The sequence below is a fragment of the Sus scrofa genome, chromosome 11, assembly GCF_000003025.6.
Source record: "Sus scrofa isolate TJ Tabasco breed Duroc chromosome 11, Sscrofa11.1, whole genome shotgun sequence".
Taxonomy (NCBI): Eukaryota; Metazoa; Chordata; class Mammalia; order Artiodactyla; family Suidae; genus Sus; species Sus scrofa.
In genome coordinates, this window is record NC_010453.5 from 49,805,274 (window position 1) to 49,828,853 (window position 23,580).

Below are 23,580 nucleotides of genomic sequence, written 5' to 3' on the forward strand. Positions count from 1 at the left end.
CATTGATGGAAACTGCTTTAAAAACATATGGGGCTTATTCTCAGAGGAATTTCACTCTGAGATTAAGGTATAGAGAGTGGTTGGGCCACTAGAAACTATGATAAGATTTCACTTCATTTTCATGACTGAACTTGAGCAAGTAACCTAACTTTGTTCGTTTATCTGTAAAACTGGGATAATAACAGGGCTGTTCCTAAAATTCCCTGGAGAATTAGATTGACAAACTCTGGAAGAAACTATGCTGTCTTTGCAATTCTGTGGCTGGATCAATTTGACATTCATGCATACTAGAAGAGGTATATGTGAAAAATGCAAATTGAAGCAAGTTATTTTCTCTCCTGAAACTCACTACAGTGATCTAGTGACCACAGTTCTGAAGTATAGGGATGGGGGAGCACTAGGGGAAAATGTATTTCTATATCTGATTTTGAATGTGTGATATATGGGTGTTTCTCATCAATTTATGGCATTTCAAATGTATCCTCAAAGCATAAAGTCTTCTATGAGACATACCCTTTCCATATCTTCTTTGTAAACCTGTGAAATCACCTCATGAATTTATCTAAAACAAAAATACTTTAAAATTGAGAAGCTATGCGTGCAATTTCTTTCAAAACACGAAGCTTACTAATTTGCATCAAAATAAGAAATCAAGACTGCTTAATTGAAACCTTGACACCATCAACCTCTTTAATTATGTGTTAAAGAGACAGGCATCCTGGGGATACCAACTTAAAATCAGGGTGCATTTTGATTGTTTCTGGTGTGGGACATATGTAATGTACAGAGGGAAAAAAAAGAGGTGCTTTTATAAAAGAAAAAGATGATTTAAAATTTCTCTAGACACCAGTTTCACACTTTAAAAACAGGAAGAGGGCAAATTTGTTTTTTCGGAAGAAGAATGCACGATTGAAATTTAAGACACAATGTTTCATCTCTTTGCTAGGTCTAAATTTCAATGAATGCTTGCTCCTGAAACAAAGTTGTTTGTTTTTTTTTCTTTTTAAAATAGTAATCATTACTTAGAAAACACAGTTCTAAGGCTTGACTACTGGTTGCTTGGATGTATTCGATAGCCCAAGCTGGGTGAATGAGGGAGAAGCGGGATGTTTATTTCTCTGCTTCTCTGGAGTATATAAATGTTGCAGTAAAATGACTGCCTTTCTTTACATCTTAATTCTTGTTGTCTTAGCTGTTGGGTGCCGGTTCTCAATTTCTTTCCTAACGTGAAACTCAGCAGCTCTTTGTTCTCATTGTGCCTGTTGTCTCCCTTTCTTTGTGTTGCAGGAATACTGCTCTCCGCATCTGCCACTGAGCATGCGGAAAACCTTCAATAGATTCTTTACTTAGGACTTTCGGCAGTATTACTCCACTTCTCCAGGTTTTAGTAATAACCAGCACATCTAAAGGATGGACCAAAACTTGGAAAGGTGGTGGGTGATACAGGTGGTTAAGTGGTTGACCCAGATAGGAAGGTAGGGGCAGCTATCCCACACATTTATCTCATTTATGGAAGTGCTCACCAAGCAAGTTAAATGCGGATCACCCAACTGAGATTGACAACTGAGAAGATACAAGTGTTTCTGAGCAGGAAGGCACAGAGTTGGTATCCAAAACCAACAGATACAATGTGCTAGCAGTTCCAGAGGGATATGGTACATTGTCACAAAGGTTGGTATGTATAAAGTGCCAGAGCAGGGAACTTCCCTAGATAGTGTATCACCTGAGGATGAGAACAGTTCTGTGGACTTTTCTCATAATAAAATCTCGGACTTTTCTGTGTTAAACACCCCCAAATGCTAAGTCAATATATAGCGAATGAAAATATTCAATTCGTCTGCTTTAAAGTCCTCCTTCACCCCCTTTTAAAAGCAGATTTACCAATAATTTCCAGAATTATTAGAAACAGCAGGTCTGTACGTGAGATTGGGGGTACAGGGCAGCGTTCTGAGGTTTTGCTTTTCTTCTCCACCCCCACCCTAGCAAGTCTGACCTAATAGCTCGTAAATTATTTAACAGATGGAGCACCATTGAATTTTACTCATGTTTCTCCTATAATGATTTACGAGAGAAACATGATGGTAATGGTGGTAACAGAATAGTTCGAATCGGACGATTTTAGAATAAACTGAACACTTGTCTCTGGCGGCTGGCCACTTTCGCTCTCTTGGGGTTCTCCTTTCCCCTAGGCTGCCTCTCTCCCACCATTTTATTTCTGCTTTACTTATTAGGGGATTGATACCATCATCTCAAAGCCCTTCAGTTCTGCGTTTTTACTTTTTAGTTCTGATGCCCTGCCCTTTGGTTTTCTATAGGTTTCCCGTTAGCTAGTGGCTAGGAGATGACGTCATTAAGCACAAGCACTCTCGGAAGGTGGTAAGCTGGCTGGCGAGGGATGCACCCCCGCCCAGGGTAAGCACCTGCAGCAGCTCTTTTGGAACCCAGCCCCTGACTTTGAGGTCCGCGGGATTTGAGAGCTCTTCAGCGACGGGAGGAAGTGCCTGTGGCGGGAGAGTGCAGGCCAGGTCCAATCAGGCACCTGGGATTGGGCAGCGTGGGCGGGGGCGGAGGCCGCAGGACCCCAGCCTGCGCTCCCGGCCCCGCCCCTCGGGAGCGCCTCGCCCCCGGGCCGCTCCTCCACCCCGGCACCGCCCACTTAGCGTCCGTGCCCCGCCCCGCCCGGGGGCCGCGGCTAAAACCCGGATTCGCCGCGGCGCCCTGGAGATTGGAGGGACGCTCTGAGCATGTGCAGAGTAGCTCAGAGGCTGCTGCCTCGGCCGGAGGCTGGGGCCCGGCGCTGATGCACACAGCCGGCTCGGCCTCAGCCCCAGAGAAGTCAGCTCCCTGGGCTGGGGAGGCTGGAGAAGAGCCGTAGCCTCCCCGAGGCCCGAGGAGCTGGAGCGGCGACGCGCATCCCCCGTTCCCCCTCTTCCACCCGCCTTGATGACCGCTGCGCCCTCGGGGCCCACGATGATGGCGGAGCAGGTGAAATGCTCCTCGGCGGGGGGCGGCTCCGGACCTGGCTCCGGGCCGGTGGTAAACGCGGAGCTGGAGGTGAAGAAGCTGCAGGAGCTGGTGCGCAAGCTGGAGAAACAGAACGAGCAGCTGCGGAGCCGGGCGGCCGCCGCCCCGCACCTGCTGCTGCTGCCGACGCCGCCGCCCGCTGCGCCACCCCCCGCCGGGGCCTGCAGCCCGTTAAGTCCGCGGAGCCCACCGGCCGCCACCCCCTCGGGGGGCCTGGGGCTCGGGCTGGCGTTGGGCGCAGGGGGAAACGGCGGTGGTAGCGGAGCCTCCAGCCCCGCTTTCCCGGGGCCCTATTGCCTGCCCAACCCGGCGCCCTCCTCGCTCTGCAGCCTGGCGCAGCCCCTTGAGGCGCCCTTCGTCTCCTTCAAGCCGGCGGCTGGTTTCTTCGGCGCGGGAGGCGGAGGGCCGGAGCCGGGGGTCGCGGAGACACCACCGGGGACCGCCGCCGCGCCGCCCTCCCCGCCCCCCACGCTGCTGGATGAGGTGGAGCTGCTGGACCTGGAGAGCCTGGCGGCTTGGCGGGACGAGGACGACTACACTTGGTATTGCTGAGCTCCACTCCCTGCCCTGGGACCCTCGCCTGCGACGTCCGGGGGAGGGTGAGGGCTGGAAGGGAGTGGGCGAGTCTTAGCCATCGCCCCCCGGACGCGGTGGCCTGGCAGGTTCCGAGCCGGGCGTTGAGCGGAGGCTATTGACCAGGATGGAAACCTGTTTGCTAAGAGCTCAGGCTGACCATCTGGAGATGAACTGGTCCTCTCCATCTCCTTGTGTTCTTTCTGCTGATGACTGAGTCCCAAGGTCCTCGTTAGCATTAACTGCAAAGTCCAAGCTCTCTTGTCTTTTTGTCACTCAATTCTGTTCTTTTTCTCAGCCTTTTTTTGGGGGGGGGTGAGGACGGGGGATGGGTAGGGGTTGGCCTCCGTCTGCTACTGTTACTGTTTTCTTCCCAAACTGAGGCTGATCAGTGTTTGCGTGCTGTCCCTACTTCCTTGGCACCCTCAAGCCGCCTAGTGATATCTCCTTAAGAGCTTCGTTCTTACTGTTTGAGTTGTGCAGTTATTTGTGTCATTCGCGGCATCTTTTCTGATAGCTTCTCACTTAAGAGACTGTCTGGCTTTCCCAATGTACTGACCTCACTGGCTTTTCTGTCAGTAATAGTGGGGGTAAAAAAAATGGGGGCTCATCAGGGAATGGAGAGAGCTGCTTGAAGATACTCCGTTATCTATTTACCAAGGAACTTGCATTAATTTTCAAAATTAAGCTGGCGATTGAAGGAAACTTTTTTTAATTTTTAGGAGCTTCAAGTTGGTTATCAGAAAACTTGAGGCTGCCGTCATTCATTAAGTTCAAATCTGGTTACCTCTGTCTTCCCATCAGTGAGCCGCTGGTGGGAGTTCTAATTCCTTTACTTGTTTTTAATGCTCCTTGCTCATGGGGTAGTCAGCACTTTGACTTCTTTTGGTTGATTCATGTTTTTCTCAGGCACTAGAGGTAGTGTGATGTCAGATGAGTCCAAGTCCCACCTTCAGATAAGGTGGCACTTAGGTCCGTGCAGGAAGAATGAACAGCCCCCACGCAGCAGTGGAATGAAGACTAGCTGGAGCCTTTTTGATTTAATCTGAGGTCTTTTTATTTAGGACCCTTCCTGTTTGCCAAGCTGGGTTTTCCTCACTTTCTTTGTTTCTGGTGCACAGTTGCCCAGGAGGGCATGTGAGATGGAGAATCTTGCTGGCTTCCCATTGGGAATTGTGGTGTTGCTTTTTCCTTGCACTCTTGAGAACTCTTAACTGTAGAGTACACTAGTTGGCTCAATTCTGAGAAGCAAAATGTACGAAGCTGTAATAAGGCATAGTCATCCTCCTTCTCAGTACTTTTTAGCAACTGGGCGGGTAGCTCAGGTTGCAAAAATCAAAACAGCTCTCCATTTCCTGGAAATATAAGCCATTTTTGAGAAGCTGCACCTTTATTTTGGTGAAGCTAAGGCTGTATTGTAATATCAGATTTAGCCTGAATATGGTGCCAGAAAAATGATCACGTGATGGTTCTTACTAATAGCGGAAAGTAAGCCCTTATGCCACTTTGAAATTATTTTAGATTGATATAGTCCCAGCTTGGCCTTTCCTGGAGATGTGTACATACGCAGAAGAAGGAAACTTGCTTTATTTTAGATGGGGATCAACCCTGTGTTTTAAAAATATTAACATTTTAAACTTTATGATGATATACTTACAATTTCATAAGTGTATGGGATTGGTGGCCATACGTAGGTAGCTAATAAAATTTTTTCTTTTATGATGATATACTTACAATTTCATAAGTGTATGGGATTGGTGGCCATACGTAGGTAGCTAATAAAATTTTTTCTTCTATTGAAGGGACATCTATCATATTTAGTTATCATCTAACTATTGCTGGTTTTTAACATCTAGGCTTTCCCTTTGTAGTTTTTGTGTGTGTGTGTCGAATCAGCATTAAATAAACTTTAAACATCATTTAGTGAGATGAAGCTATTAGCACTTAAGGTGATTTGCAGCAAATCTGAACTGTAGCAGGTTCTGCTAATTTCACTCACCAAGTACCTAGGTGAATGAATAAATCAATGCCTTGACACTTTACAGATGTTTCTGTAGACAAATGGCACTCTTGTTTTTAGAGTATCTTCCTCAAAACAAACCTAAGATTCCAATCCTAGGTGGAAAAACAGGGAGGGATCATTAAGTGGGATAGATTAAATTTTTTTTTAAGGTCACTTGATTTATGGAAAACTTCTATCAGAGCATTTTTATATCTTAATATAATGTACATATTAATTTTCTACTTCATTAATATAATTTTCTACTGCAGTATTTGGCCTGTTGATGACCAAACAGTCTCCAGGGTTTCATTTCAAAACTAAACCTACTTGTTAATGTTTGCAGAGCCCTCTGACACCACATGTCCCTGTCCGGTGGCCTCACAAATAGTGTTTTTCATTTGGATGCCCTGATACATTTGCAGGAAGGCAGCTCATTTTCTTTTTCCTATTTATTAAGTAATAATTGTGTAACAGTTGAAGTGGATAATATGTACCTGATTATTTTTAAAAATATTTTAAAATAAGTTTTACATTTTCATTGTAAAAGACAACACACAGAAGTGAATATAAAGTCACAACTCTCTTCCCTCTTGTCCTCCATATACAACTATGACTCGGAGTTAACTCTGTTAACCTTCTCTAGATCCTTCAAGGTAAAAACATAATTACACAAATCAATATGCAGATACATAGAGTTCAGCTTTTTTTACACCTGCCTTTCATTGAGCATATGTTGGGCAGCTTTGTCTCTATGTAACAACCGCATCATTGTTAAAGTAACTACTAAGCACCAACTTACTGTTAACTGTATCACCTGCAATTTTTTGAGCATGTTTATCATTTCATCCTAATGGGTTAAAATTGATAACTTATTTAGAATAGTACTTCCTGCTCTAATGCCGTATCTTCAGGAAAGAAAAGTTCACACATGTAGGTTAATGATGGACTATTTTAGAAGTTCTTTGATGTAAGTCTATTTTTTCTAATACTAGAATATAACTACTCACCTTCTATTACAACATGGATAACACTTGATTCAAGAATTACATGTAGAAAGAAAACAGTGAATAGGGTAGTAGCTGCTTGATGGTAGTTCATTAGTTAGTGAATGATGAATCAGTTCTCATAGGCCTTTTTTACCCAAACAGTTATTTAACCTATAAGTATGCCTATTAAAAAAAAAACACTTTGGCTTAAGAAGAACGATGTGTTTTTTTTGTTTCGATGAAAGCCTTGAAACAAAACAAATTGTCTTAAATCTTCAAATGTTTATCTTAGTTGAATTTAAAGTATTTAATTTTGCCTTAATACAGTCTGGTCATCTTAGCACAGTGCTGCTAGAATTAAATGTCTTAGAAAATTAAAGATGATTGTGGTTTCAGAACCTTAACTCCAATTATTATAGTCCCATAGCAAACTTCACATCCTGCTGTAATGATTCTTCAATTATCTTGCTTTTAATTTGACAGCCTTAACTTTCCAGGAGACCATAGGCCAGAAAGTAAAGGGAAACTGAGTATCAGAAGCAAATTCCTTAGCAACATGGATACACCTAGAAATTACCATGCTAAGTGAAGTCAGTCAGACAATGAGACACCAACATCAAATGCCATCACTGACATGTGGAATCTGAAAAAAGGACACAGTGAACTTCTTTACAGAACAGATACTGACTGACAGACTTTGAAAAACTTAACGGTTTCCAAAGGAGACAGTTTAGGGGGTGGGGGGTTGCGCTGGGGGTGTGGGGTGGAAATCCTATAAAATTGTGTTGTGATGGTCATTGTACAACTATAAATGTAATAAATTAGTTGAGTAGTTAAAAAAACAAAAGCTGAAAAGAACTGACATCTTGATGCACATGTGGGTCATGGTGTGACCAGATGACTTTTCAGTCTGTACAGAAGGATGTTTCAAAGGTCCCTGTCCCACTGTTGCTAGGCTGAGAAGTACCAGCATATGAGGAGAGGGAATCAGATTGGAATGAAGTGGCAGTGGGAGCAGTAAATCACCAACTGCTTAGTAGACCTTTCTTTGAGCTGTTTTAGCGCCCTTATTTCAATGTTAAGGGACTGACGCTCCAAGGAGAAATGACTTACATAAACTTCTCCAGTTATTTACTGAAATAATTGACTAAAGTTCAGGTTACTTACATGGATTCAGAAGTGTTTGCACCATTGGTATTTTTCCCCCAAGGGTGGCTGTGATGCATTAGTGAGTTATAAAGTCAGTTTAGTGGACTGACAAGTATTATTTTTTAATGAAGTGCAATAGAATATAAAGTCAGAATCAGTGCAGTTTTTCCTATACTACAAATTTGTCTTGATTAAACGTATTTCAGTTTTAGATGTATAGGTCCTGGCTCGAAATAGTAAATGTATTTGTGCATTTTGGCTAGACTTAGATTAGCTCCAGTTTGTACTGTTTGAAAGCAAAATGGACTTGAAGAAAAAAGGTAGAAGAGCACAGCTCCTCAAAGATAGTTTAATGCTGGGGAAAGTCAGGACCTGCACACCTTAGCCAGGAGGACAAGTCTATATGCACATAGTGTGAAGATTAAAACATGCAGACTGATACAAAATACAGCTGTATAAGGAGCTATTTATTCTAGTGGAGTGGCAATTAGCAGAATATTGAGATTTACATAAAAAGGATGTGGCAGAGATTTTAACGCGCCCAACTGGAAAGGACAAGAGAAAAGTTCTTAATTATACAAGGGGAAAATGGCGGTATGAACAAATTAAGGGAAATTTAATGAATGAGATATTCATCTTCCATGTGAAACACCAAGACCCTGGACAGATGGCTAAAATCATTGCCGGTTCTTCATCAAAGCTGTTGAACACCTTGTACTATACATATGGCATAGCTAAATCAGACCACCTAAACTGATTTTTTTGCATAATTGATTTTCAGGGAAAAGACCAGAGGGTGCTTCACTTTCTGACAATGCTAATTGAAAATGTGCAGTGTTTTTTAGGAGCAAGTGGAGCTGACTGAAGTCTGTGCTGAGGTGTCTTTTTTTTTTTTTTTTTAATTTTTTTTGATTATCTAGGGCTACACCTTTGGCATATGGAGACTCCCAGGCTAGGGGTCTAATCGGAGCTGCAGCCCCCGGCCGACGCCAGAGCCACAGCAACGCGGGATCCGAGCCGCATCTGAGACCTACACCACAGCTCACGGCAACGCCAGATCCTTAACCCACTGAGCGAGGCCAGGGATCAAACCCGCAACCTCATGGTTCCTAGTCGGATTCGTTAACCACTGCGCCACGACAGGAACTCCTAAGGTGCCTTTTAAACGAGTAACTTTGAACACTGCTATGAGACACTGAAATAGAGTTTAGATCTAAATGTGGAGGGGCGGGGGGAGAGTCCGCTATATGACTGTTTAATAGCTAATACTTAGACTTAACTGAAACTTTTAAATAGCTTAGTGGGGCTGTTTCTTTTGCAGCAGCTGACCAGCTTGACCCTAGCAGGTGCTAGAGAATCTAAGCTGACTAAAAAGATGGATTGATTATGCTAATCAGTGCTGGTGTTTTACCTTTCCTTAGAATAAAATTTTGGTCATTGAAGGTTCTTAAAATGACTTACCTGAAAATTGACACATGCTACTTTTCAGTGACAGGACTATGATATAGATGTCATTATTTTTGCTATGCCATTTGTTTTTGTGTTATCTGCAAAAGGATGACCTTAGAACCAAAAGCTGAGAATAGCTAAGATTATTTTTTTCTAGACATTTTGAAATACCTCTTGTGAAGCATTCGGGGTTATTATGATGAGCTTTGTGTTATTTCTGACTTCCCAGTATTAGTGCACTTATTCAGTCAGGGGTCCAGAAAATGAAGCGGATGGAAAAGGAGAAATTCTATGAGAAGGACAGTAGTTGCTAGTCAAGTGCCTTTGGAAGTTTTGAAGAGAAGTTAAGGAACACTAAAGTGTGACATTTTAATGGTAGCTTTTCTAATATTTGAAGCATATTCAAGTTTTAGACTAAGTCTGTTCCGGTATTCTTGCTAGATTCCAATATACCATCAATGAGACTGTAGAAGGTGAAAGAGCAGTTAGTAGGTGGTATATTGGATTAATTGTGGCAAAATAAGACGTAAATGTTGCTGACATTATAATGACAGTGAATGGGGTGATTTTTATGACTAATTTTTTTTTTCTTTTTTTAGGACCTCGCCCATGGCATATGGAGGTTCCCAAGCTAGGGGTTGAATCAGCTGTAGCTGCCAGCCTATACTACAGCCCCAGCAATGCCAAATCCAAGCCGCATCTGCGACCTACACCACAGCTCGCGACAATGCTGGATCCTTAACCCACTCAACGAGGCCAGGGATCAAACCTGTGTCCTCATGGATGCTCATCGGGTTCCTTAACTGCTGAGCCACGACTGGAACTCTAATTTTTATGACCTTTTAGAAGATGAGAACCACTTAGGAGAAAATCGAAGTTTTGCCTTGATGATCTAATTTTTTTTTTTTTTTTTTTTTTTTTTTTTTGGTCTTTTTGCCTTTTCTAGGGCCACTCCCGTGGCATATGGAGGTTCCCAGGCTAGGGGTCTTATTGGAGCTGTAGTCGCTGGCCTACACCAGAGCCACAGCAACACCAGATCCAAGCCACGTCTTCGACCTACACTACAGCTCATGGCAATGCCGGATCCTTAACCTGCCGAACAAGGCCAGGGATTGAACCCACAACCTCATGACTCCTAGTCGGATTTGTTAACCACTGTGCACCATGACAGTAACTCCTTGCTTATCTAATTTTGGAGACATGTTATACTGAGACAGTTTGTAGCTACATGATCTTTGTAACCACCTGCCCTTTTTCTCTAAGTCTAGTTCTAGGCCTAGCCAGAGATACAGTAGACTTGAAACTATCCTGGGAGCATTATTTGGAGACTGACTTTAAAGATGATCCCTTCTGGGAGTTCCCTGGTGGCCTGGCAGTTAAGGATTCGTCATTGTCACTGCTGTGGTTCAGGTTTGATCCCTGGCCTGGGAACTTCCGCATTCTGCAGGCTTGGTCCCCCCCCCCAAAAAAAATTGTCCATATGTTTGCATAGTGCTTCTAAAGTTTTATCAGACTAATAAAATAAATAGGATGTAAATAGTTCAAAGACTCATCTATACCAAGGCTAATTACCGAAAACAACAGTCTTCTCAACTCTTTCCTCCCCGAGTCCTCCATATAGATATCACTTTATACTCCTTTAGCTCTTCCTTTTTTTTAAAAATTTTTTATTTCTAAGCAGCCTTTATACTACATGATCTTAAACACCTATAGACTTGTCTTGGAAGCTGAAGACTATGATATCTTCATCCTCCAACCACTTCATCTTCTTTCCACTCTCATTCTCATAATGGTTTTCTCCTAAGTCCTATCTCATGTCTGTGTTAATGATTATTAACTGTTAGCTGAGCCCTGTTAATAGTCTGTTACCTTTATTTTCTCTAGTCTTTGTTCCTCCAAGAGTTAATAAGGGCCCCTCTCCTTCTCTTTTGCTTTCTTTAATCCCTTATAACTAATTATTTCTCTAAATACTGTATGGGAGCCATAACATTTCTCGAGAAGGTCAAACATTTGACAGTCTCTTCAATCTACTTTGAAAACCTTATTTTGGGAGTTCCCGTCATGGCTCAGCCATTACCAAACTGGACTAGCATCCATGATGATGGGGTCCGATCCCTGGCCTTGCTGACTGAGTTAAAGATCTGGCATTGCCATGAGCTGTGGTGTAGATCGCAGACATAGCTTGGATTCTGAGTTGCTGTGACTGTGGCTGTGGCATAGGCCAGCAGCTACAGCTCCAATTTGATCCCTAGCCTGGGAACCTCCATATGCCGTGGGTGGGGCCCTAAAAAGACAAAAAGTAAAAACTTTATTTTGGGGAGTTCCCTTGTGGCTCGGTTAAGGATCCAGCATCGTCACCGCTGTGGCTCTGGTTATAGTTATGGGGTGGGTTCCATCCCTGGCCTGGGAACTTCTGCATGCTGTGGGTGCCACCAACCAAAAAATTAAGTGGAATGACTTTTAAAAAATTTATTTTGTAGTCCCATCCCTTCTAGAACCCTTAATCCCTAATGCTCCAGTCCTTAATGTTTATTCCTTAGGTTAGTGTGCAGTGCTGTTGTCATGGAAATTCCTTTGGTTTCCAGCCAGTGTTGGATCTCCAGTTTCATAAATCCTTTGTCTTTGAATTAGATTTATTTGCACAGATGGGGCACAGCATCACTAGCTTTCTGAGGAAGGGACATGTGTGAGAAATACGCTTTGAAATCCTGTGCATTTGAAAATGTCTTTATTCTGTCCTCATAGATTTATTGTTGGGCTGGGTATGAATGTCTAAGTCAGCTATTTTTCCTCATATTTAAGGGCATTGTTCCATTTTGTTCCAGTTTTTATTATCCTAAAGTGCACTGTGCTTGAATATTGAATCTTTCATGACTTTTTCTTTCTTTATCCCTAGTGTTCTTTTTAAAAGTTTTATTAGATTATAATTGATTTATAATATTGTGATAATTTCTGCTATACAGGAAAGTGATTTAGTTATGCACATATCCATTTTTTTTAAGATTCTTTTTCCATATTGGTTATTACAGAATATTGGGTAGAGTTCTCTGTGCTATATATAGCAGGTCTCTATTGACCATCCATTACATATACAGTAGTGTGTATATGCCAATCCCAAACCCCAAATCCTTCCTTCCCTGCCACCTGTCCCCTTTGGTAACCACAAGTTTGTTTTTGAAGTCTGTGTCTGTTTCTGTTTTGTAAATAAGTTCACCAGAATCATTTTTTTTTCAGATTCCACACACAAGCAATATCATTATGATGTTTGTCTTTCTCTGTTTGACTTACCTCACTTATTAGTATGATAATCTCTAGTACCATCCATATTGCTGCAAATGGTATTATTTCATTCCTTTTAATTGCTGAGTAATATTCCATTGTGTATAGATACCAAATCTTCTTTATCACTTCTTCGGTTGATGGACATTTAGGTTGCTTCCATGTTTTGGCTACTGTAAATGGTGCTGCAGTGACCATTGGTGTGCATGTATCTTTTCAAATTGTGGTTTTCTCAGGATAGATGCGCAGAGGTGGGGTTGTCAGACCATGTGGTATTTCTGTTTTTAGTTTTTTGAGGAATCTCCGTATTGTTTTCCATTATGGTTGTACCAATTTACATTTCCACCAACAGTGTAAGAAGGTTCCCCTCTTCTCCATAGCCTCTCAAGTATTTATTGTTTTTAGTCTTTTTGATCCTGGCCATTCTGACCTGTGTGAGGTGATAACCTCAGTGTGATTTTGATTTGCACTTCTCTGATTATTTAGCAATGTTGAGCATCTTTTCATGTGTTTTTTGGCCATCTGTATGTCATCTCTGGAGAACTGTCTATTTAGATCTTAGTTTTTCATTGGGCTTTTTGTTTTTTGGTATTGAACTACATGAGTTGTTTGTATATATGGGAGATTAATCTCTTAGCAGTTTCCTTTGCAAATATTTTCTCATTCTGTGGATTCTGTGGGTTGTTGTTTTGTTTTGTTTACTGTTTCCTTTGCTGGATAAAAGCTTTTAAGTTTAATTAGGTTGTGTTTGTCTATTTTTGTTTTTATTTTCATTACTTTAAAGGTGGACCCAAAAAGTTACAGCTGCAATTTATGTTGAAGAGTGTTCTGCCTGTGTTTTCCTCTAAAGAGTTTTGTAGTATCTGATCGTAAATTTAGGTCTTTAATCCATTTTGAGTTTATTTTTGTGTATGGTGTTAGAGAATGTTCTAATTTCATTCCTTACATGTAGCTGTGTAGTTTTCCCAGCACCACTTATTGAAGGAACTGTCATTCCTCCTCTGTATGTTCTTGCCTCCTTTGTCATAGATTAGTTGACTGTAGATGTGTGGATTTATTCTGGGCTTTCTATCTTGTTTCATTGATCTATATTTCTGTTTTTGTGCCAGTACCATACTGTTGTGATGACTGTAGCTTTGTTGCATAGTCTGAGGTCAGGGAGCCGGATTTCTCCAGCTCTTTTTTTCCTTTCTCAGGATTGCTTTGGTTATTTGGGGTCTTGTGTGTCTCTATACAAATTTAATTTTTTTGGTTCTGTTTCTATAGAAAATGTCATTGGTAATTTGATAGAGATTTCACTGAATCTGTAGACTGCCTTGCATAGTATAGTCATTTTGATAATATTGATTCTTCCAATCCAAAACCACGGTATATCTTTCCATCTGTGTCATTTTCAGTTCCTTTTAATACTGGCTTATAGTTTTTGGAATATAGATCTTTTTCCTCCTTAGATAGGTTTTTATTCCTAGGTATTGTATTCTTTTTAATGTGGTAAATGGAGTTGTTTCCTTTATTTCTCTTTCTGATCTGTCATTGTTAGTGTGTAGAAATAAATACAAGATATTTCTGTGTATTAATTTTGTATCTGAGTTCTGCAGATTCATTGATGAGCTCTGGTAGTTTTCTGGTACTATCTTTAGGGTTTTCTATGTATAGTATCATGTCATCTGCAAGCAGTGATAATTTTACTTCTTTTCAAATTTAGATTCTCTTTATTTCTTTTTCTTCTCTTTTTGCCATGGCTAGGACTTCCAAAATTATGTTGAATAAAAATGGTGAGGGTAGACACCCTTGTCTTGTTCCTGATCTTAGTGGAAATTCTTTCACCTTTTCACTGTTTTGAATGATATTAACTGTGGGTTTGTCATATATGGCCTTTATTATGTTGCAATAGGCTCTCTCTATGCTCACTTTCTGGAGGATTTTTTTTTTTAATCATAGATTGGTGTTGAATTCTGTCAAATTTTTTTTTTTGTATCTATTGAGATCATCATATCGTTTTTATCCTTTAATTTGTGATATGTCACACTGATTGATGTATAGATACTGAAAAATTCTTGCTTCCCTGGGATAAATCTCACTTGCTTATGGTTTATGATCCTTTTAATGTGTGGTTGGATTTGGTTTGCTAGTATGCTTTTTTTGTGTGTGTGTCTTTTCTAGGGCCACACTCGAGGCACATGGGGTTTCCCAGGCTAGGGGTCTAATTGGAACTGTAGCTGCCAGCCTACACCAGAGCCACAGCAATGCCAGATCCGAGCCTCCTCTGCAACCTACACCACAGCTCACGGCAATGCTGGATACTTAATCCACTGAGCAAGGCCAGGGATCAGACCCACAACCTCATGGTCCCTAGTTGGATTTGTTAACCACTGAGCCACCACAGGAACTCCAGTTAGTATTTTCTTCTCTTTTTTTAGGGCCGTGCCTGCAGCATATGGAGGCTCCCAGGCTAGGGGTAGAATTGGAGCTGTAGCCACCAACCTACACCACAGCCATGGCAACACAGGTTCCGAGCCATGTCTGCGACCTACAGCATAGCTCACGGCAATGACAGATTCTTAACCCACTGAACGAGGCCAGGGATCAAACCCGCAACCTCATGGTTCCTAGTCGGATTTCTTTCCACTGCACCACAGCAGGAACTCCTGCTAGTATTTTCTTGAGAATTTTTTCATCTAAGTTAAACAGTGATATTGGCCTATAATTTTCTTTTTTTATGATATCTTTGTCTGGTTTTGGCATCAGGATGTTGGTGGCCTCATAGAATGAGTTTGGAAGTGTTCCTTCCTCTGCAATTTTTGGAATAGTTTAAGAAGGATAGATGTTACCTCTTATCTGAATATGTGATAGAATTCACCTGTGGAACCATCCAGTTCTGGCTTTGTTTGTTGGAAGTTTTTTCATCACAGTTTCAATTTCAGTACTTGTGATTGATTTGTTTATACCTTCTATTTCTTCCTTGGTCAGTCTTGGAAGATTGTACCTTTCTCATAAGAATTTGTTCATTTCTTCTAAGTTGTCCATTTCATTGGCATTTAGTTGCATCCTTTGTGTTTCCATGGTGTCAGTGGTAGCTTCTTTTTCATTTCTGATTTTAGTGGTTTGAGCCCCCTCTTTTTTCTTGATGAGTCTGGCTAAAGGTTTATCAATTTTGTTGATCTTTTCAAAGAACCAGCTTTTATTTGATTGATTTTTTTTGTTCTCTTTGTCTCTGTTTATTTCTGCTCTTTATGATTTCTTTCCTTCTACTCTATGTTTTGCTTGTTCTTCGTTAGTTGCTCTAGGTGTAAGTTTAGGTTCAGTTTTCTCTTGTTTCCTAAGGCAGACTTGTATTGCTGTAAACTTACCTCTTAGAACTGCTTTTGCTATGTCCCCATAGGTTTTGGATCATTGTGTTTTTGTTTTCCTTTGTCTCTTATTTCTCCTTGCCCCCCTTTTTGGCCACCTTGTGGCATATGTAGTTCCTCGGACAGGGATCAGATCTGAGCTCCAGTTTTGACCTATGGCACAGCTGGGGCAGCACCTGTTCCTTTAACCCTCTATGCCAGGCTGGGGATCAAACCTGCATCCTGGTGCTGCAGAGACTCTGCTGGTCTTGCTGTGCCACAGTGGGAACCCTTGTCTCTAGGTATTTTTTGGTTTCCTCTTTCATTTCTTCAGTGATCCATTGGTTGCTTAGTAGCGTATTGTTTATTAGTCTCCATGTGTTTGTGTTTTTTGCAGTTTTTTTCTTGTCATTGATTTCTAATCTTACAGTGTTGTGGTCGGAAAAGGTGCTTGATATGATTTCAGTTTTCTTAAATTTACTGAGGCTTGATTTGTGGACTAAGATGTGATCTATCTTGGGGAATGTTCCATGTACACGTTAGAAGAACGTGTGTTCTGCTTTCTGATAAATGGTCTATAAATATCAATTAATTCCACCTGGTCTAATGCTTCATTTAAGGCCTGTGTTCCCTTACTGATTTTCTGTTTGGATTATCTGTCCATTGCTGCAAGGGGGGTGTTAAAGTCCCCCACTATTATTTTGTGATTGTTGACTTATTTTTTTACGGCTGTTAGCAGTTGCCTTGTATGTTGAGGATCTCCTGTGTTAGGAGCATATATATTTACAATTGTTTCATCTTCTTGGATTGATCCTTTGATCATTATAGTGTCTTTTGAGTCTTGTAGCCTTTTTATTTTGAAGTCTATTTTGTCTGATAATGACTATTGCTACTCTGGCTTTCTTTTGATTTTCATTTGCCTGGAACAACTTTTTTCAGTCTCACTTTCAGTCTTTCCCTTTCAGTCTGTACATGTCCCTAGATTTGAAGTGGGTCCCTTGTAGACAGTATATAGATGGGTCTTGTTTTTATTTTTTATTTTTTTATTATTGGTTTTTTTTAGGGTTGCACCTGTGGCATATGGAGGTTCCCAGGTGAGGGGTCCAGTCGGAGCCATAGCTGCTGGCCTACATCACAGCCACAGCAATGATGGAGCCCCAACCCACTGAGCAAGGTCAGGGATTGAACCTGCATCCTCATAGATACTAGTTGGGTTTGTCAACCACTGAGCCATGACAGGAACTCCCTGTGGGTCTTGTTTTTATATCCACTCAGCCAGTCTATGTCTTTTGGTTGGAGCATTAGTCCATTTACAATTAAGGTAATTATTGATGTGTATGGTATTTTTTTTTTTTTTTTTTTTTTTTTTTTGTCTTTTTGCTATTTCTTGGTCCGCTCCCATGGCATATGGAAGTTCCCAGGCTAGGGGTCTAATCAGAGCTGTAGCTGCCAGCCTACGCCGCAGTCACAGCAACTCGGGATCCGAGCCATGTCTGCGACCTACACCACAGCTCACGGCAACGCCGGATCGTTAACCCACTGAGCAAGGGCAGGGATCGAACCTGCAACCTCATGGGTCCTAGTCGGATTCGTTAACCACTGTGCCACGATGGGAACTCCAATGTGTATGTTCTTATTGCCATTTTGTTAATTGTTTTGAATTTGTTTTTGTTGGTATTTTTTCTTCCTTTCTTTTCTTGTTCTCTTTTGTGATTTGATGACTATCTTTAGTGTTTCCTTTATTTTATTTTATTTTTGTCTTTTTAGGGCTGCACCTGAGACATACGGAGTTTCCCAGGCTATGGGGTCATATCAGAGCTGCAGCCACAGGCCTACGCCACAGCCATAGCAACACCAGATCTGAGCTGCATCAGTGACCTATGCCACAGCTCATGGCAATGCTGGATCCTTAACCCACTGAGTGAGGCCAGGGATTGAACCTGCGTCTTCATGGATACTAGTCAGATTTGTTTCCACTGAGCCACCACAGGAACTCCTAGTGTTGCCTTCAGATTTCTTTTTCTTTTCTTGTCCGTGTGTCAATTGCAGATTTTTGGTTTATGGTTACAATGAGGTTTTGATATAGAGGTCTGTGTATATAGAAGATTGTTCTAAGTGACTTGTCTCTTAGTTTTTTCCTTCTCCACCTGTTGTTAATCTTTGTGTTTTGCATCTGGGAGACTGCTTCAAATTGCTTTTACACAGTTACTTACAATAGTTTAAAAGGTTCATTTGCCAAAAAAGAATAACTTTTTTTTTTAGCCATCCTATTTTTGTTTTGTGAATACAACATTTTCTGTCAGATGATAACAGTTTTAATTGTCTTGGATTTTTATCTGTTTTCTGCTTGTATTTCTCCTCGGTTCTTTTATTTTTTCCTTCTAAAAGTCTCAGAGTTTTATTTAAAGGGAGTATTCCAGATATCTGGTGTCATTGGTTTTCTGTTCATGCCCAGAGGCAGTATTAAAGTTGATGCAAGGCTCTGTGTGGGTGGTGCTCTTTGACTGGTAGACTTTACAAGTGATTGGGTGGGTTGCCAGCTCAAGTTCCAGTATTTCTAGGTCTTCTCTTGGGTTCATCTGTTTCTCTGGACCTAAACCTTTACTCCTGGGAGACAGAAGTAAGGAAGTGAGTTCTAGGAAGGTAAAGGGGAAAATGGAGCGAGGATTCTAACCCTTCAGCAGGTGGACCTGCAGTGTTAGTCCCTCTAGTTCAGTGAAGTATTTCATTGCTCCTTCAGCTCACTTCACTTTGCCTGAAGTGGGAGCTTTTCTGGGTCAACCTTCTCTGATCCTCGGTTGTAGTGGAGGAGGGGTGGTGGGACTGGCTGGCTGAAGTAGAGGAGGGGATCTGGGGTCCCACTTATTCCCTATGCAGATTTTCAGCTGAACTCCTGGTTTCATTCACATGATCACACCTATATTCTATGAGCCGCATGGTAGGGGTGAGGCATAGTAGCAGATAGCATGGATGGATGGAGTATAAAAGAGAGAAATCCCTGTATAGGAATACAGCAGAGTGGATCACGTAGCAATTAACTGTGCCTGCAGGAAGCAAGCACTGCTTTTGCGTGTGCTGTGAGGCTGTGTGGTCAAATGAGAAAGCCATATGATGCAGGCCCGAAGAGATTAAGGACTTCTTCCTAAAGGGTTCCCCTGCAAACAAAAAGCAAAACACTTTACAAAACAGACTGATGGGAGTATGTGAAATCCTGATGCAGGCTCGTGGGTAGAAGTTCTTAGCAGCAGGAAGATATGGGATGCTAGAGGTGATAGGCAGAGCACTACTTCAGATGGTAGCTGAGAGAAGTCTGAGAATAAGCAAAGGCTCAGACAGTGCATGAATTTGTGTGTGCATATTAAACAGTGAGGACAATTTATTTAGAAGTGGACAGATAAGGAAGTTCCCCAGTTGACCAACATTGTGGCTTGTTTATGCTGAAACTGTGGCACCTGCTTAATGCTGATTCGCCTGCCTGGTAGATGGCAGCTCCAGGCTCTGGTCTTAAGAACATTAAAAGGCAGAAAGCAGTCAGTTACTTACTGTCTTGGGACTTTTTTAAAATAAAGCTTCATTAATGGTATAAGTGAAATGTAACTGCATAGATTTAAAGTGTACTATCTGATAGCTTTTGACATATGTATACACACCCATGAAACCATCAGGACAGTCAAGATAGTGAGTATGTCCCAGTGCTTCCAGCTTGCTTCCAGCCCCTTGTATTTCCTTCTCTCCTGATCCTGCCTTCCTCCCACTTAGGCAGCTGCTGACCTGTTTTCTGGCAGTCTAGGTTAGTTTACATCTATACTTTTATATCAGTGAAAGCACATATTTGCACCCTTTTTCATTTTTGGTTTGCTCTGGCTTCTTTTAATCAAGGTAGTTTTTTTTTTTTTTTTTTTTTTTTTTTTTTTGGCTTTTTATGGATGTACCTGCAGCATATGGAAGTTCCCAGGCTAAGGGATGAATTGGAGCTGCAGCTGCCAGCCTACACCACAGCCATAGCAACACGGGATCTGAGCCGAGTCTGCGACCTACACCACAGCTCATGGCAACCCTGGATCCTTAACCCACTGAGCAAGGCCAGGGATTGTACTCATACCCTCATGGATACTAATCGGGTTTGCTACCGCTGCGCCACAAGAGGAACTCCAGTCAAGATAATTCTTTTGAGGAGTTCCCTTCGTGGCTTAGCAGTTAACAAACCCAACTAGGATCCATGAGGATTCGGGTTTGATCTCTGGCCTTGCTCAGTGGGTTAGGGATCCCGTATTGCTGTGAGCTGTGGTATATGTTGCAGATGAGAGGCTCAGATCCCAAGTTGCTGGGGCTGTGGTGTAGGCCGGCATCTGTAGCTCTGACTAGACCCCTAGCCTGGGAATCTCCATATGCCACGAGTGTGGCTCTAAAAAAACAAAAAACCAAAACAAACAAAAGATAGTTCTTGGGAAATTCATCTGTGTTGTTAACATGAATCAGCGGTTCATTTCTTTTTGTTGTAAGAAAAGCTACTAGATTGTAGGGACACAACAGTGATTTGTTTATCCATTCATCTTTTTGTGAATATTCGAGTTGTTTTCAGTTTTGCGCTATTACAAATAAGTCTTTGTGTGGACACATGCCTTTTATGTTTTTCAGGTAAATTCTTTTTGGCTTTTGAGTGGCTGGAACAGAAAGTAGATGTAGATTAATTTTTAAAGAGACTGCTAAATTTTTTTCCAAAGTGTTGATACTATTTACATTTCTGCTGGCAGGGTAGGAGAGTTTCAGTTATACCATATCATTACCAAGACTTGTTATGGCAAGTCTTACCTTTAAGCATTCTGATAGCTTTGACTAGTATCTCACTGGGGCTCTGGTTTGCATTTCCCTAGTTACTCACGATGAGACTCTTTTCATACACCTGTTTACCATCTATACATCATTATCGGTGAAATACCTGTTTAAATCTTTTGCCCATTTTGAAAAACTGGGTTGCTTACTGAGTTCACAGAATTTCTTATATATTCCTCTTAAAGCTTTTATCAGATAAATGATTTTCAAATATTTTCTTCCTGATCTATGGTTTGTCCTTTATTCTGTTAATAGTCTCAAAGAGCAAAGTTTTTAGTTTTAAGTCTAGTAGATACACTTTGTTCTATAGATCACACTTTCAGTCTAAAAATTGTATCTAATAAATATTTGCTAACCCAAGGACAAAAAAACTTCTGTCTCTGATTTCTTGTAAAACCTAAACTATAAACCTTTTACATGTTTGTGATCTATTTTGAGTTAACTTTGGACATTCTGTGAAGTATGGATGAATATTCACTTTTTGTAAATGGATATCTATTTGTTCTAGCACCATTTGGTCAAAGGACTAGCTTCATTGAATTGTGTGTATTTATCAAAAATCAGCATTCTACATGTTAATATATCTATTTCTAGACAGTTTATTTTTCCCCATTGATCTGTTTATCTTCATGCCATTGTAAATTAATGGTCTTTATTACTGTAACTATTATTATTTTTTTCTTTTTTAGGGCTGCACCTAAAAAAATTTCCATATGGAAATTTCCAGGCTAGGGGTTGAATCAGAGCTGCAGCTGCTGGTCTACACCATGGCCACAGCAACAGCAGATCCAAGCAGCATCTGCAACCTACTGTACAGCTGTGGGTTAAGCTGGATGTGGGTGTGATCCCTGGCCTCACTCAGTGGGTTAAGGAACCGATCACACCCATATCCTCAGGGATACTGGTTGGATTCATTTCTGCTGCGCCACAACGGGAACTCCCCACTACTGTGACTTTTAATTTATGTTACTACAAAAAATTTTTTTTTTTTTTTTGTCTTTTGTCTTTTAGGGCCACACCCGTGGCATATGACTGTTCCCAAGGGGTTTAATTGGGGCTACAGCTGCTGGCCTACGCCAGAGTCACAGCAATGCCAGATCTGAGCCGCATCTGTGACCTACATCACAGCTCATGGTAACGCCAGATCCTTAACCCACTGAGCAAGGTCAGGGATTGAACCTGCAACCTCATGGTTCCTAGTCGGATTCGTTTTTGCTGGGCCATGATGGGAACTCCCCATTACTACAGAAATCTTGGTGAGATTTTAATTGATATTTTCTTAAATAGATCAATTTTGGGATAATTGACATCTTAATATTTAGTTTTCTGACCCACGAACATAGTCTGTCTCTCTATATCTTTTAAAGTTTCTCTTAGAATGTTTTTTAGTTTTCAGTGTACAGGTCTTGACATCTTTTGTCACATTAATCCTTAGGCATCTTAGGGTTTCTCTTACACCATTAAAAATAGGAAGTGACATTTCAAAAGTATTGGTTTCTGCTAGTATAGAAATACTTTTGTATTTTGATCTGGTATCCTACAGTCTTGCTACTAAACTCACTTATTTTAGTATCTTTTTTGTAGATTCCTCAGAATTTTTTATATAGATGATCATGTCATCTGAGGATAAAGACACATTTACTTGTTTCTTCCCAAACCAAATGGTTTTATTTCTTGTCTAATTGTCCTGGCTAGAACTTATAGACTCTTTATTGTTCTTGGTAGTAGGGGAAAAGTTTTCGGTCTTTCACTGATAAGGATCCTTTTTTTTATAAATGCCTTCAGTAAGATTAAGGATGTTTCCTTCTAGTTCTAATTTACTGAGGGTTTTTTTAGGTATGTTTTTTTCTTTGTATATTGGGATTATCACATGCTTTTTCTCTTTCAGTGTATAAGTTACAGTGATACTTGACTGTTAAGCCAACCTTTCATTCCTGGGTTAAACCCCCCTTGGTGATGAAGTATTCCTTTTGTATATGGTTGTTCTGAATTTGCTAAAACATTTAGACCTTTTGCTTTTGTTTCTTGAGGGGTGTCGATCTTTAGTTTCTTTCCTTGTAACGTCTGTGTTTGGTGTGAATGTCAGGTTTTCATTAGCTATGCTCGTCTCGTAGACTATGTTAGGATGTGCTCCCTTCTTTCTTTCTCTTTCTCTCTCTTTTTTTTTTTAAGACTTTGTGAATAATTGGTATTCTTTACATATCTGGTAGAATTCCATAGTGAAACCTTCTGGGCCCCCCTGGGTTTTTCTTTGTGGGTTTTGTTTGTTTTTGCTATGTTTTGTTCATTTGTTTCTGTAGTGTTCTTTGCTTTTTAACTCCTGTCTTTAAAGTGCACATGTTGTGAGAAGCATATAATTGAGTCTTTTATGCCCCCTTTAAACATGAAGAGAAAACTTGCCCACATGCCCATCAGAATATTTCTCCTTGGTTTTTATTGGCTACGACTGTGTCCAGCCCTTGCGCCTCAACCAGTTATTGGGCACAAGGGATTCATGGAATTGCCACAGTTGGCTCAGCCCAGTGCATCCATTGTGGTCCCCAGACAGCAGTATCAGCATCACATGGGAACTTGCAGACATTCAGGTTCTTTGATCTTACCCCAGACCTACTGAATAGGGTAGCTTAGAGCTGCCTGCAATCAGGTGTTAGCAATTTGTGTTTTTAACAAATCCTCTGAGCAATTGTTATGTGGTAAAGATTGGGAACAATTAGCTTAGATGAAACTTTACTTGGGGCTCTAGAGAGAACTGTGCAGTAACAGTTCACAGGTCTGATGGCAAAGAAGGATGAAAAGCAAGGATCTATACAGGTTGGTAATGATCTTGCTGTAGAAGACCATGATGCCTCCTGGGAATAAGCATTCTTAGCCACCGTATTTTCAATAAAGGCAGAACTGTTGTCCACTCTCTAAGGGAGGAATGATATATTAGAATTACTATTAGATTGAGTAAAAG

The 23,580-nt window shown here is 41.1% G+C and overlaps 1 protein-coding gene across 2 annotated transcripts in view; it reads left to right on the forward strand.

Annotated features, from left to right (window-relative positions):
• Positions 2,703–23,580, forward strand: part of SLAIN1 (SLAIN motif family member 1) — a 78,854-nt gene continuing 57,976 nt past the window's right edge. For both annotated transcript variants that reach the window (XM_021065765.1, XM_021065766.1), the window contains exon 1: positions 2,703–3,566. In XM_021065765.1, coding sequence (XP_020921424.1) covers positions 2,944–3,566 — 623 coding nt within the window. In that variant the 5' untranslated portion in view covers positions 2,703–2,943. The remainder of the gene's footprint in view (positions 3,567–23,580) is intronic.